At 41.4% G+C, this 15897-nt stretch overlaps 2 protein-coding genes across 2 annotated transcripts; one reads left to right on the plus strand and one right to left on the minus strand.

The window, feature by feature from the left end:
• Positions 1 to 6514: 6514 nt before the first annotated feature.
• Positions 6515 to 7438, minus strand: LOC309401265 (olfactory receptor 10G6-like; the record flags this gene model as incomplete). The annotated part of the gene is made up of 1 exon (XM_081970328.1): positions 6515 to 7438. One exon carries the CDS (start codon positions 7436 to 7438, stop codon positions 6515 to 6517), a length of 924 nt encoding a protein of 307 aa, XP_081826454.1.
• A 6478-nt stretch (positions 7439 to 13916) lies between these two features.
• Positions 13917 to 14840, plus strand: LOC309401266 (olfactory receptor 10G6-like; the record flags this gene model as incomplete). The annotated part of the gene is made up of 1 exon (XM_081970329.1): positions 13917 to 14840. The coding sequence occupies one exon, from the start codon at positions 13917 to 13919 to the stop codon at positions 14838 to 14840; it is 924 nt and encodes a 307-aa protein (XP_081826455.1).
• Between the last annotated feature and the right edge of the window lie 1057 nt (positions 14841 to 15897).

The following is a 15897-nucleotide window of genomic DNA, read 5'->3' on the forward strand; positions in this document are numbered from 1 at the left end:
AGAACCAGTAGTTTAAAAATGCTTTAAAAAGTTTTTAAAAAGTTTCCATGTGTGGCACAACTGATTGTCACACAACTGATTCGGAACTATTTTAAAACTTTTTTTAGCCTTTTTAAATTACCAGTTTGGAAGAACCAGTAGTTTAAAAATGCTTTAAAAAGTTTTTAAAAATGTTTTGACTGTCAGGGGTGAGGCATTTTTAAAGCATTTTTAACAAAATGACCACTAGATGGCACTAGATAGACTTTTTCAGCAGCTTTATGCAAGGCATATAGAAGGTGTTGGATAAAAGATGGATAAACAGGATCTTTTTTCAGAGGAGGAGGAGGAGGAGGAGATGAAGAAGAAGGAGAAGCAGAAGGGGAAGGGGAAGGGGAAGAGGGAGGAGGAGGAGGAGGAGGAGGAGGAGGAGGAGGAGGAGGAGGAGGAGGAGGAGGAGGCGGAGACGACAAAGAAGGAGGAGGAGATGACAAAGAAGGAGGAGGAGAAGAGGAAGAGGAAGGAAGGAAGGAAGGAAGGAAGGAAGGAAGGAGGAGAAGAAGAAGAAGAAGAAGAAGAAGAAGAAGAAGAAGAAGAAGAAGAAGAAGAAGAAGAAGAAGAAGTAGTAGTAGTAGTAGTAGTAGTAGTAGTAGTAGTAGTAGTAGTAGTAGTATGGCTGTACCTAGAATTAGAATAGATTAAAGAGATTTAAAAAATAGAATTAGGGGAATATAGTTATACATGATTTTGTATAAAATATCTAAAGTGAATGTTAGAGGTTAAGATTAGATTTTGCAAAAGGACGATATTAGATAAGCCTAAGAATAGAGTTATGACTATTAGAAGGATGTAGTAAATATTGATTATATATAATAATACTAGAACATGACTATTATAAGAATGTAGTAAATATTGATTAATTGAAAAATGAAGGAATACGTGCTGACATTAATATATATAACAACACTAGACTCTGATGATTTGATTAATATAGTGATTTTTATTTGTATTAATATTTGTTTTGTACCCAAATGAATGATGCTCAGACACCACACTGTCCATGCAATGATATTGATGATAGGTTTAAAAATAAAAATAAATAATTACTCAATAAAAAAAGAAATGATGTGTCTTCCATCACATTTGCACCTGCCATTTTGACTTTTTTGACCTTTTTTGGACGGTGGAGTGGAAGGGTGGAGTGCTGACCTAGGAGGTAAGCAGCCACCTTTACCGGCCAGTCGCCCCAGTCCATTCTGCCCAATGCCTCTTTGGCCGAGCGGACAACTCGTTCTACCCTGCCATTGCAAGCAGGATGGTACGGGGCAGTTGGAGCACGGAGGATCCCTTGCATGGCCAGAAATTCCTGGAAGGTAATAGAGGCAAATTGGGGGCCGTTGTCGGACGCAATCGTATCCAGCAAGTCGAGGGCTTAGCAGGGCACATGCACCGAACCAGGAGTAATGCCAGCAGCAATCCACCCCTGGGTATTACCACCCTTTTGATTCAGCTATCCCTGAGGATTCCAACTCTGTCTTTTGCAAATATTGTTGCACCAGCAAAGTCTCATTTGGAGATGCTTCCTTCCAGGCGCACTTCCATCTCTATCTGGATTCCCTCAGCACATCCAGTCTCTCCCTACAGCCCAAACCCACCATGCACACCTTCCAAAAACTTCCTACATTGCCTAACTCCGCGATGGTGAACCTATGGCATACTTGCAAGAGGTGGTGTGCAGAGCCCTCTCTGGGCACCTGCGCACCAGCCAGCTGCTCTTGTCTGGGTTCTGTTGCTCAGGCAGGCCTGCGCATGCTCCAGTTTAAGCACCCGGTGTCGAAAAGATTAACCGTCACTGGTCTAACTCATCCAACACAAAAGACGTTGCTGAACCTCCTTGACACTCTGGAAAGAGTTGTCATCACCCCCACCACAAAATATAGAGTAGAATAGAATTCTTTTCTTAAAAATAAAGTTTTATTCATTTTCTACCGCTACCTTTAATCAGTGCTTAATAAGCATCATCTTGCTGGGTTATTTTGTTTGCAAATACAATGCAAATGATATTCCTATGTTTACCCTTTTTTTTCCAGCCATTGATAAAATAAATTCCACCTTTGATAGTATTCTGTATCTCCTTTCTGTTGCTCTTCAATGGAGGTCTGTCTGTTACTGCACCGTCCGATATTTTCTTAATTATCTCTTCCTCTGATGTCATTTTTTTTCATTTTTCCAATGCTGAACAAATATAATCCTTGCTGCTGTTAGCCAAAGCAATAGTACTTAGACTTATATACAGCTTCACAATGCTTTACAGCCCTCTCTAAGTGGTTTACAGAGTCAGCCTATTACAGAGTCAGGCCCCAACAATCTGGGTCCTCATTTTTCCCACTGGGAAGGATGGAAGGCTGAACCAGGGGGATTTGAAGTGCTAAACTGCTGTCAATCAACAGTCAGCAGAAGTAGCCTGCAGTAGCCTAATCAACAGTCAGCGGAAGTAGCCTGCAGTAGCCTGATCAACAGTCAGCAGAAGTAGCCTGCAGTAGCCTGATCAACAGTCAGCGGAAGTATCCTGCAGTAGCCTGATCAACAGTCAGCGGAAGTAGCCTGCAGTAGCCTGATCAACAGTCAGCATAAGTAGCCTGCAGTAGCCTGATCAACAGTCAGCGGAAGTAGCCTGCAGAAGCCTGATCAACAGTCAGCAGAAGTAGCCTGCAGTAGCCTGATCAACAGTCAGCAGAAGTAGCCTGCAGTAGCCTGATCAACAGTCAGCAGAAGTAGCCTGCAGTAGCCTGATCAACAGTCAGCAGAAGTAGCCTACAATAGCCTGATCAACAGTCAGCAGAAGTAGCCTGCAGTAGCCTGATCAACAGTCAGCAGAAGTAGCCTGCAGTAGCCTGATCAACAGTCAGCAGAAGTAGCCTGCAGTAGCCTGATCAACAGTCAGCAGAAGTAGCCTGCAGTAGCCTGATCAACAGTCAGCAGAAGTAGCCTGCAGTAGCCTGATCAACAGTCAGCAGAAGTAGCCTGCAGTAGCCTGATCAACAGTCAGCAGAAGTAGCCTGCAGTAGCCTGATCAACAGTCAGCAGAAGTAGCCTGCAGTAGCCTGATCAACAGTCAGCAGAAGTAGCCTGCAGTAGCCTGATCAACAGTCAGCAGAAGTAGCCTGCAGTAGCCTGATCAACAGTCAGCAGAAGTAGCCTGCAGTAGCCTGATCAACAGTCAGCAGAAGTAGCCTGCAGTAGCCTGATCAACAGTCAGCAGAAATAGCCTGCAGTACTGCACTCTAACCACTGCACCACCATGACTCTGTGCATACATGCAATATTAATGATACACTTTGTTTATTACATTTTTCTGGTGCTGTATCTAATAGAAAAAAGTTCAGGTTTAAGATCTACATGTTTCTCTAATGGAGAATAGAATAGAATTCTTTTTTGGCCAAGTGTGATTGGACATAGAAGAAATTGGTCTCTGGTGCATAAGCTCTCAGTGTGCACACATACAGCCACAAATCATAATTACAATCACTTTTCTCCTTCAGTTAAAACATTGTATCGTTATTAGTCTATTTAACAACATTATTGTATTCTCACTTTTCTCCTTCAATTAAAACATAAGTCAAACATTTTTCATTTCCAGATTCTTTTTTCCAGCCACTGATAAAACAAATCCCATATCTTATAAAATTGCTCATCTTCTTGTTCTCTAATTTCAAATGTCAATGTAGACTAATAATGATACAATGAAACACTGACATATATATGAATTGAATAATTTAGAATTTTTCGTTATAAAATGAAGGACAAGGATAATAACGAATTTATGTACATTTGATAGAGGATTGGGGATATAATGTATAACTCTAAGTGCATACTATAAAGATATCCTGTTGAAAATAGTGATAGATATATAAATATAAACAACTTGGTACATTCTTTTATGCTGTAAAAATATTTAGAATGAGATAATGACTACATAAAGGTATGTGGTTACTAAGCAGACAATCAAGAATGTAAGAGAATTAGGTTTATTGAAAAGAAAGAAATATTAATCGTAATTGAATATATGTTGTATAATGACAGTGAGGTATTTAGTTATATTAGATGGAAAATCTGTGATTGTATATGTAATTGAAAATACGGATGCAAAAATGCTTGTAACCAAACGACATGCTGTATGTAATGGATGAAATTTTTTTAATGTTGTCTTTTATGTTTAAAAAATTTTAAAAAATGGGAAAAAATCATAATTACAATCATTAATCATAAAATACAAATAACAAGATATCAATCATAAGATACCAATGGGAGAAGAGAGCCTCTAAGAAGATGTTCTCTGCTTCAAGTAAATCAGTCAGGAAAGAGGAGTAGAATAACTAATTCTGCTTTATTCTAAGTCTACATTAGCAAAAGCGCTTAGACTTACAGTATATACTGCTTTACAGTGCTTTACCGCCTTCTCTAAGGGGTTTACGGAGTCAGCCTATTGCCTCCAACAATCTGGGTCCTCATTTTACCAACTTAAGAAGGAAGACTGAGTCAACCTTGAGCCTGGTGAGATTTCAAGTGCCAAATTGCAGGCAGTCAGCAGAAGTAGCTTGCAGTACTTCACTCTAACCAGAGGGGGTATTCAGCAGGTTCTGAAGTGTGAAGCACTGTGAAGTGGTATATAAGTTTAAGTGCTATTGCTATAGCTACAATTATATTCAAGAGAGCTGTCATTAAAGCCTTTTCTTCTTTTCAGTGGGACCCTCAGCTGCTGAAATACCTGGCATTGTTCAAGCACTCTGCACATGCTCAGAAGCACACCCTCTAGCATGATGGGTGCAAGATGCTTCGAAGCACACCCTCCCACTGAATTCAAATCTCTAAGAAAGGTTGATGACTTGGACCATTTTCATCATGAAATAAACAAACAGCAGCATTTTTGGCTGTTGTTTAACTGTGTTCTCTTTATCGAGGACTTGTGTGGGAAACGGATCATGTGTCACAGGCATGGAGAAATATTGAAAATTCGAAAGGATACACAAACATTTAAGTGCCCATCCAGGTGATTTGGTTTGTTTAGAGCAGGGGTGTCAAACTCGATTTCATTGAGGGCCATGTTAAGGTTGTGTTTGACCTCAGGGAGCCAGGGTGGGTGTGGCCTGGGTGGGCATGGTCAGCTTGATGGCACTCATGTCAGAGGCAACTATAGTGGCCCGAGCGCTCTGCAGCGAAAACGAGCTCCCAAGCTCCATTTTCAGCTGTCATGACCTCCCGCAACCCTCTGCCAGCAATAACAGAGCTCTGGGGTGTGGCCCTCCCGAGCTCCATTTTCACTGGCAGAGTCACTGCGATCCGGTCCTTTGCTATGTCCAGTGCAGATCCATGGGCCAGATCTATGCACCCCACAGGCTGTATCCGGCTCATGGGCCTTGAGTTTGACACCTCTGGTCTAGAGTGAACCAATTTCTGGAGGAAACAGTTCCGAGAAGAAAGGAGTAAAAAAAAAAAGACAAGATCAAGTTGAGGTGCAGAAACAAGACGATGAGATAGCATCTCTCCTTCTGGCACAAGCTCTTCGCTGATGGCGTAAAACTATTCAACACCCCCGACAATGCTACTGTCTTACAAAAAGACCTTGACTAGGTGTCAGAATGGTCAAACCATTGGCAACTCAAAATCTCAACCAACAAATGCTCTGTCTTACACATTGCCAAAAAAATAAAAAATCAGAACACCAAATAAAAGCTAGGCAGATATGACCTCAAAGATGCCTTCCCCCCCTCCTCTGTCAAGGACCTTGGAGTACTCATCTCAAATGATCTAAGTGCCAAAGCTCACTGTAACAGCATTGCCAAAAAGGCATGAAGAGTTGTTAACCTAATCTTGCGAAGCTTCTTCTCCAGGAATATTGAACAGCAAACTGGAGCATACAAAACCTTTGCTAGACCAATTCTCAAATACAGCTCGTCTGCCTGGAATCCACACTGTACATCAGACATTAACACAATTGAGCGAGTCTAGAAGTATTTCATGAGAAGAGTCCTCCGCTCCTCTGCTCACAATAGAATCCCTTATGCCGCCAGGCTTGAAATTTTGGGCTTGGAGAACCTAGAACTATGCTGTTACAATGTCCTAACTGTCAATGACTACTTCAGCTTCAACCACAACAATACACGAGCACACAATAAATACAAACTCAAGATAAACCGCTCCAAACTCGATTGCAGAAAATACAACTTCATCAACAGTGGTCAATGCCTGGAATGGACCACCTGACTCTGTTATTATATCCTCAAACCCACATAATTGTAACCTTAAGCTGTCTACTGTTGACCTGACACCATTCCTAAGAGGTCAGTAGGGGCGTGCATAAGTGCACCAGCGTGCCTACAGTCCCTGTCCTACTGTCCCCATTTATTTGTACCCATTTCTTGTGTTCTTATACATATTTATTCTTATACCTGTTATCTTGTATATGAGTGCCAAACTAATTAACTAAATGAATAAACGCCAACTCAGAAAGTTGGCCATTCAGGTTATCCAAGAATTAAGATTTCCTGCCTTTTAATTTCAAGATGGCATTTTTCATCTCCTTGTTTCGGAGTGTATATATGACGGGATTCAGGAAAGGAGTCACCGCGGTATAGAATATAGCAACCGCCCCTCCGAGGTGAACTTCTGCTCCTGGCCTCAGGAAGGTGAAACCGAGAGGTGTATAAAAGGTTATCACCAAGATTACATGAGCAGTGCAGGTGGAGAAGGCATGTCGTTGGCCATCGCTATTGCGAATCCTCAGGATAGAAAAGATGATGTAGACATAGGACACCAGAATAAGTAGAACACAACTCATGGCGACGAGACCAATGTCAATCAAGGCGAACATCTGATTGAAGGAGGTGTCCACACATGCCAGCTTCAGCATCGCTGGGATGTCACAAAAGATGTAGCTTACCTCATTCCGTGGTCCATAGGGCAACTGAAAAGTCAGGGTTGTCTCTATGATTGAATGCAAGCACCCACCAAACCAGGTGCCCATACAAAGCCAAAGGCAAATTTTGCGGTTCATTAGGAGACCATAGTGAAGCGGCCAGCAAATGGCCAAGAAGCGGTCATAAGCCATCACGGTGTAAAGGAAGCATTCTGTGCAGCCCACGAAATGGTAGAAGAAGAGCTGAGTTATACAGCCTGCAAATGAGATGCCCTTGTTGCCATCCAGAAAGGAAGCGATCATCTTGGGTACCACAATGGTGGAAGTGGCGATATCCACAATGGCTAAGTGGCAAAGGAGCCAGTACATTGGCTTATTTAGCTGAGGCTCATGGATCGTGGCCAAGAAGACCAGCAAGTTACTAAGCAGAGTCAACAGGTAGATGCACACAAAAAAGAATAACAGAGGGACATGTAATATGGGTGGGTATGGGAACCCCAAGAGGACAAAATGCATCAGGGATGTTTGGTTTTCGCAGACCATTTCAGGCATCGTACGCCACGTTTATCTCTGCAATGAACACAATTTAGACAGCATTAGCAACTGGGGGGGGGGGTCTTTTGAAGAGTACTAACCTTTACGTGACTGGTGGGAATGGTGTAAGATGGAGAAATGCCATGATTTCTTAATCTTGGTTCCTCAAAGAAGCAAACTTCATTAGCAGGTCTGAACAGGTCCACTTCATCTTACATAAAAGTTCTGGTTTTATTCCAGAACCTGATCTGGATATCAGGGGAGTCACGTAAAAAAGTGATTTTTTTCAATCATGAGTCCTATAGTGAGGTACTAATACCATTCTATAAAACCCTAGTAAGATCACACCTAGAGTACTGAAGCCAGTTTTGGTCACCAGACTATGAAAAAGATGCTGAGACTCTAGAACAAGTGCAGAGAAGATCAACCAGGGTGATTAGGGGACTGGAGGCTAAAATATACAATGAACAGTTACAGGCATGGCTAGTCTAGTGAAGAGAAGGACCAGGGGAGACATGATAGCAGTGTTTTAATATTTGAGGGGCTGCCACAGAGGGGAAAGGGGTCAAGCTATTTTCCGAAGTACCTGAAGTCCAGACCAGGAATAATAATGGATGGAAACTGAGCAAGGAGAGATTCAACCTAGAAATAAGGAGGAACTTTCTGACAGTGAGAACAATCAACCAATGGAACAAAAGTTGCCTTCTGAAGTTCTGGGAGCTTCATCACTTGAGACTTTCAAGAAGAACCTGGACTGCCATCTGTCAGAAATGGTGTAGGGTCTCCTGCTTGAGTGGGGTGATGGATTCGATGACCTATAAGGTCCCTTCCAACTCTGTTAATCTCTGTTAAGAATTATACTTCAGCGACCACCTCTTCTTCAAGCAGTATTTAACATTTATGAAACAGCTTCCATGTGAAATGATTCAGTTCCGTTTCTCTCATTTTCATGTTTTGCCCATCTATGGCACCAAGTTGTCAACCAAGAACATTAGGAAGGAGAGACCCAAATAATATCCAGGTTGGTACTAGAATTTTGTTAGCGTCTGATCTACCAATTGTCAAGGTCTATCCTTTCCATGTTTAGAGGTAGCTAGCAACCATCATGGACATGAAGTCCCAACAAGCCGTTACTGAGATGGAATACTTGTTCAATATTCTTCTGATGAATAAGCTTCTCAATTTCTTCTCCTTTCTCAGAGTACTTCTTTGCTGAAGCCATCTCAACCTCTCCCATCACTTCACGCTGTTTCCAGATACTCTGTCACACTCTTAAGCATCTCTTTCCAACTCCCTCTGCTCAAAGCTCTTTAAAAAAAAAGTCACGTAATTGTGCCACATATTTTATTTGTAACAATGCACATTGGGCAACCTTGTTATCGATCCATTGGGAATCCAGGATCATCTGAAAAATGCTTGTCGCAGGGGGCGGGGGGAGAATCAGATCTCAAGGAGGCACCCTTTGCTTTGCTTGGATGAAATCCCAAGTTCCTGCCATTGCTTCATCAAGCTGGGAATCTCCGGAGAATGGAAAAGAACAAGAAAAATTATCCCCATTTGCCTTCTCCACCCTTGCTTAAGAAATAGAGGTTTTGTATACAGATGTATCTAAATTTTATAAACAGCGGGTAAAGCTAAGTAGGGTTGGACCGGGTTCAAACTTGGATGGGAGATGTTCAGAAATCCTGATTGAAAGTCAAAAATATCTTGGCAGAAGCTTAGGAAACTATTGCGTTCAATGATACACCAATATACTGATCAGAAGACAGACTCAACATGGTGGAATTTTTAGTCGTAGGTTTTCCTCACCTATTTTTTTTTTCTATTTTCTCCAGATCTTTTTGATCACACTTTTTTTTTCATGAATTATTTATTTATTTTTCTTTAAAAAGGACAAGACAACACATACAGAACAAGAGCAAGGAAAAAAAACTTTCCTTGATTTCATCAAGCATGTCGTTTGATTACAAGTTTTTGTGCAGCAGTTTTTACAGTTAAGAATAGAATCACTAGTTATCCATTAAACATAACTTTGTGTGTTCAAATTACCATTAGTATTCTTTCATTGGTGACAGCCCTTATTTCCTTAAATCCATAATTATCAATTAGGTAACAGTAAGTCTTTATAGAATTATATTATCACCTATCTCTAAGAAATAAGAACAAGGATTAAATCAAATGATTCCCATTAATTCATATTACACATTTATACTTTCAGTTAACCATAATATTTTCAATCATCCGCAACTCCAAATATAATTTTCCATTGTTAATTATCAATCCATATAGTTATTAAATATTTCAATTCACATGTGTATCCATTGTTCATTGCATCATCATTAGTCCATTTAGTATAGCAGAAATCTTTATGTTATAAAATAATCACTACCTACAATTGTACCTAACGGTTTAAATTATCCCATTCTTATACATTAAGTTCATTATTGCTCTTCATATATCGTTCAGGTAAGTACTCTATTTCATAATAAAAAAATTAACATATAAAAGAGAAAAAAATATATGCTCACACGACCTTTCTGTGCATGCAGAGAAGCGTCCGGGCAGGTGGGCGGAGCCTCCCGCCGCCGTCACTACTGGTTCACCTGATCCAGGGTGAATCAGGAGAAACCCATCTCTGAGGGGTAGGATCCTACTGGTTTAACAACCAGTCCGCTGAGCATGAACCAAGAAGTAGCATGTGGTCTACTTTGTCAAATGCCCTGCTGAAGTCTAAAGATTCTATGTCCACAGCATTTCACTGGTCGTCTAATTTAGTCACTTTGTCAAAGAATGAAATAAGATTGGTTTGGCATGATCTGTTTTTAACAAACACATTTTGACTTCTAGTTATTACTTTACTCATTTCTAGGTGTTGGCAGATCTGTTGTTTAGTATCTTTTCCAGTATCATCCTGGGTATTGATGTTAGGCTGATCGGTCCGTAGTTTCCTGGGTCTGGTTGTTGTTGTTTTTTTCTTTTTCCTTTTTTGAAGATGGGAACCACTTCAGTTCTTTTCCAGTCTGGTCGTTCCCCAGGGCTCCAAAAAAATTTAAAGATAAAATACAATGGTTCTGAGATGACATTGGCCAGTTCCTTCTGAACTACAGGATGTAATCCATTAGGTGCTAGTGATTTATATTCATCAAGGTCACCCTTATGGAGGCTTTCAGAGAGCTCCTGGGGGATGGGGAGGGCAGAAATGAGCAAATAACGGGCCGTTTTTGCCCCCCCAGCCGCCAGCAGCACTCAATAAGCCTTCAAAAGGCTATGCATGCAATTTTTTTGACAAAAACTGTCCCATTTTCGCAAAGATTTCACAAAAAATGCTCAATTTTTTGCTCGTTTTTGCCCCCCCCCCCAGGAGCACTCTGCAAGCCCCCTAAGGGTATTCATGCCTCCTTTTGAAAAAAAATGGCCTATTTTCAGGAAAAACTGGCCATTTTTGGGAGGTTTGCAGAGTGCAAAAACTCCCCCCCCCTTTTGGAAAGCTCTTTAACTGATTGATGAGAATTAGATTGATCAAGTTCTGTGCCAGCAGAAACAAAGTCTTAGGTGCTGCAGATTATCAGCAATTTCCTTTTCCAGCACATGGATAAAAACACCTGGAAACATCTACCTACCTACCTACTCTCTCTCTTTCTCCCTACCTATCTACCGTATTTCTCTCTCTCTACCCCTTTATCTACCTACCTACTTATCTAACTACTCTCTCTCTCTCTCCTTACCTACCTACTGTATTTCTCTCTCTTTCTCTCCCTCTCTATCCCTCTATGTACCTATCTACTTTTAAAAAAAATAGCCTCTTCAAAACCTTGGTGCGTCTTATACTCCGGTGCATCTTGCACTCTAAAAAATACGGTAATATAAAAAAGAAAATGGTAAGAGAACACCTGTCTGACCTTGATGAATGTAAATCACTAGCACCCAATGGATTACATCCTATAGTTCAGAAGGAACTGGCCAATGTCATCTCAGAACCCTTGTATTTTATCTTTAAATTTTTTTGGAGCCCTGGGGAACTACCAGATTGGAAAAGAACTGAAGTGGTTCCCATCTTCAAAAAAGGAAAAAGGAAAAAAAAACAACAACCAGACCCAGGAAACTACGGACCGATCAGCCTAACATCAATACCCAGGATGATACTGGAAAAGATACTAAACAACAGATCTGCCAACACCTAGATATGAGTAAAGTAATAACTAGAAGTCAAAATGTGTTTGTTAAAAACAGATCATGCCAAACCAATCTTATTTCATTCTTTGACAAAGTGACTAAATTAGATGACCAGTGAAATGCTATGGACATAGAATCTTTAGACTTCAGCAGGGCATTTGACAAAGTAGACCACATGCTACTTCTTGGTTCATGCTCAGCGGACTGGTTGTTAAACTGGTACGATCCTACCCCTCAGAGGTGGGTTTCTGCCAATTCATCCTGGATCGGGCAAACCAGTAGTGACAGTGGCGGGAGGCTCCGCCCACCTGCCCGGACGCTTCTCTGCATGCACAGAAGCATCTTGTGCAAGAGCGAAGCGGTCATAAAATAAACTAAAACCCACCACTGCCACCCCAGGTTAGAAATATTCTCTTCACCCTGTAAAAAAAACCCTGAATTTATGCTAGAAAAAAGTGCGAACAAAAAGATCTGGAGAAAATAGGAAAAAAAAATAGGTGAGGAAAACCTAAGTCTAAAAATTCCACCATGTTGAGTTTGTCTTCTGATCAGTATATTGGTGTATCACTGAACGCAATCGTTTCCTAAGCTTCTGCCAAGATATTTTTGACTTTCAATCAGGATTTCTGAACGTCTCCCATCCAAGTTTGAACCCCATCCAACCCTACTTAGCTTTACCCGCTGTTTATAAAATTTAGATACATCTGTATACAAAACCTCTATTTCTTAAGCAAGGATGGAGAAGGCAAATGCGGATAATTTTTCTTGTTCTTTTCTATTCTCCGGAGATTCCCAGCTTGATGAAGCAATGGCAGGAACTTGGGATTTCATCCAAGCAAAGCAAAGTGTGCCTCCTTGAGATCTGATCCTTTTTCCGATCCCCCCCTAGCGACAAGCATTTTTCAGATGATCCTGGATTCCCAAAGGATCAATAACAAGGTTGCCCAATGTGCATTATTACAAATAAAATATGTGGCACAATTACGTGCCTCTTTTTTTTAAAAAAAAAAGAGCTTTGAGCAGAGGGAGTTGGAAAGAGATGCTTAAGAGTGTGACAGAGTATCTGGAAACAGCGTGAAGGGACGGGAGAGACAGAGATGGTTTCAGCATAAAATTACTCTGAGAAAGGAGAACAAATTGAGAAGCTTATTCATCAGAACAATATTGAACAAGTATTCCATCTCAGTAACGGCTTGTTGGGACTTCATGTCCATGATGGTTGCTAGCTACCTCTAAACATGGAAAGGATAGACCTTGACAATTGGTAGATCAGACGCTAACAAAATTCTCGTACCAACCTGGATATTATTTGGGTCTCTCCTTCCTAATGTTCTTGGTTGACAGCTTGGTGCCATAAATAGGCAAAATATGAAAACGAGAGAAACTGAACTGAATCATTTCACATGGAATCTGTTTTACAAATGTTAAATACTGCTTGAAGAAGAGGTGGTCGCTGAAGTATAATTCTTAACAGAGATTAACAGAGTTGGAAGGGACGTTATAGGTCATCGAATCAATCACCCCACTCAAGCAGGTGACCCTACACCATTTCTGACAGATGGCAGTCCAAGTTCTTCTTGAAAGTCTCAAGTGATGAAGCTCCCACAACTTCTGAAGGCAACTTTTGTTCCATTGGTTGATTGTTCTCACTGTCAGAAAGTTCCTCCTTATTTCTAGGTTGAATCTCTCCTTGCTCAGTTTCCATCCATTATTATTCCTTGTCTGGACTTCAGGTACTTCGGAAAATAGCTTGACCCCTTTCCTCTCTGTGGCAGCCCCTCAAATATTAGAACACTGCTATCATGTTTCCCCTGGTCCTTCTCTTCACTAGACTAGCCATGCCTGTAACTATTCATTGTATATTTTAGCCTCCAGTCCCCTAATCACCCTGGTTGATCTTCTCTGCCCTTGTTCTAGAGTCTGAACATCTTTTTAAAAGTCTGGTGGCCAAAACTGGCTTCAGTACTTTAGGTGTGATCTTACTAGTGTTTTATAGAATGGTATTAGTACCTCACTATAGGGCTCATGATTGGAAAAAAAACCCCTCTTTTTTACGTGACTCCCCTGATATCCAGATCAGGTTCTGGAATAAAACCAGAACTTTTATGTAAGATGAAGTAGACCTGTTCAGACCTGCTAATGAAGCTTGCTTCTTTGAGGAACCAAGATTAAGAAATCATGGCATTTCTCCATCTTACACCATCCCCACCAGTCACGTAAAGGTTAGTACTCTTCAAAAGACCCCCCCCCCCCGTTGCTAATGCTGTCTAAATTGTGTTCATTGCAGAGATAAACGTGGCGTACGTTGCCTGAAATGGTCTGCGAAAACCAAACAACCCTGATGTATTTTGTCCTCTTGGGGTTCCCATACCCACCCATATTACATGTCCCTCTGTTATTCTTTTTTGTGTGCATCTACCTGTTGACTCTTCTTAGTAACTTGCTGGTCTTCTTGGCCACGATCCACGAGCCTCAGCTACATAAGCCAATGTACTGGCTCCTTTGCCACTTAGCCATTGTGGATATCGCCACTTCCACCATTGTGGTACCCAAGATGATCGCTTCCTTTCTGGATGGCAACAAAGGCATCTCATTTGCAGGCTGTGTAACTCAGCTCTTCTTCTACCATTTCGTGGGCTGCACAGAGTGCTTCCTTTACACCGTGATGGCTTATGACCGCTTCTTGGCCATCTGCTGGCCGCTTCACTATGGTCTCCTCATGAACCGCAAAATTTGCCTTTGGCTTTGTATGGGCACCTGGTTTGGTGGGTGCTTGCATTCAATCATAGAGACAACCCTGACTTTTCAGTTGCCCTATGGACCACGGAATGAGGTAAGCTACATCTTTTGTGACATCCCAGCCATGCTGAAGCTGGCATGTGTGGACACCTCCTTCAATCAGATGTTCACCTTGATTGACATTGGTCTCGTCGCCATGAGTTGTGTTCTACTCATTCTGGTGTCCTATGTCTACATCATCTTTGCTATCCTGAGGATTCGCAATAGCGATGGCCAACGACATGCCTTCTCCACCTGCACTGCTCATGTAATCTTGGTGATAACCTTTTATACACCTCTCGGTTTCACCTACCTGAGGCCAGGAGCAGAAGTTCACCTAGGAGGGGCGGTTGCTATATTCTATACCGCGGTGACTCCTTTCCTGAATCCCGTCATATATACGCTCCGAAACAAGGAGATGAAAAATGCCATCTTGAAATTAAAAGGCAGGAAATCTTAATTCTTTGATAACCTGAATGGCCAACTGTCTGAGTTGGTGTTTATTCATTTAGTTAGTTAGTTTGGCACTCATATACAAGATAACAGGTATAAGAATAAACATGAATAAGAACACAAGAAATGGGTACAAATAAATGGGGACAGTAGGACAGGGACTGTAGGCACGCTGGTGCACTTATGCACGCCCCTACTGACCTCTTAGGAATGGTGTGAGGTAAACAGTAGACAGTTTAAGGTTACAATTATGGGGGTTTGAGGTTGTGATTACAGAGTCAGGTAGTACATTCCAGGCATTGACCACTGTTGATGAAGTTGTATTTTCTGCAATCGAGTTTGGAGCAGTTTACCTTGAGTTTGTATCTATTGTGTGCTCTTGCATTGTTGTGGTTGAAGCTGAAGTAGTCGTTGACAGTTAGGACATTGTAACAAGATAATTTTGTGTACTATGCTTAGGTCAGACCATAGGCAACATTGTTCTAGGTTCTCCAAGCCCAAACTTTCAAGCCTGGCGGCATAAGGGATTCTATTGTGAGCAGAGGAGTGGAGGACTCTTCTCATGAAATACTTCACTCAATTGTGTTAATGTCCGATGTACAGTGTGGATTCCAGACAGATGAGCTGTATTCGAGAATTGGTCTAGCAAAGGTTTTGTATGCTCCAGTTTGCTGTTCAATATTCCCGGAGAAGAAGCTTCGCAAGATTAGGTTAACAACTCTTCATGCCTTTTTGGCAATGCTGTTACAGTGAGCTTTGGCACTTAGATCATTTGAGATAAGTACTCCAAGGTCCTTGACAGAGGAGGGGGGGAGGCATCTACGAGGTTGTATCCGCCTAGCTTTTATTTGGTGTTCTGATTTTTTGGGGGGGGGGCAATGTGTAAGACAGATCATTTTTTGGTTGAGATTTGGAGTTGCCAATGGTTTGACCATTCTGACACCTAGTCAAGGTCTTTTTGTAAAACAGGAGCATTGTTAGGGGTGTTGAATAGTTTTACGCCATCAGCGAAGAGCTTGTACCAGAAGGAGAGATGCTATCTCATCTTGTTTCTGCACCTCAAC

The sequence above is a fragment of the Natrix helvetica genome, assembly GCF_964273705.1.
Source record: "Natrix helvetica genome assembly, chromosome: Z".
Taxonomy (NCBI): domain Eukaryota; kingdom Metazoa; phylum Chordata; class Lepidosauria; order Squamata; family Natricidae; genus Natrix; species Natrix helvetica.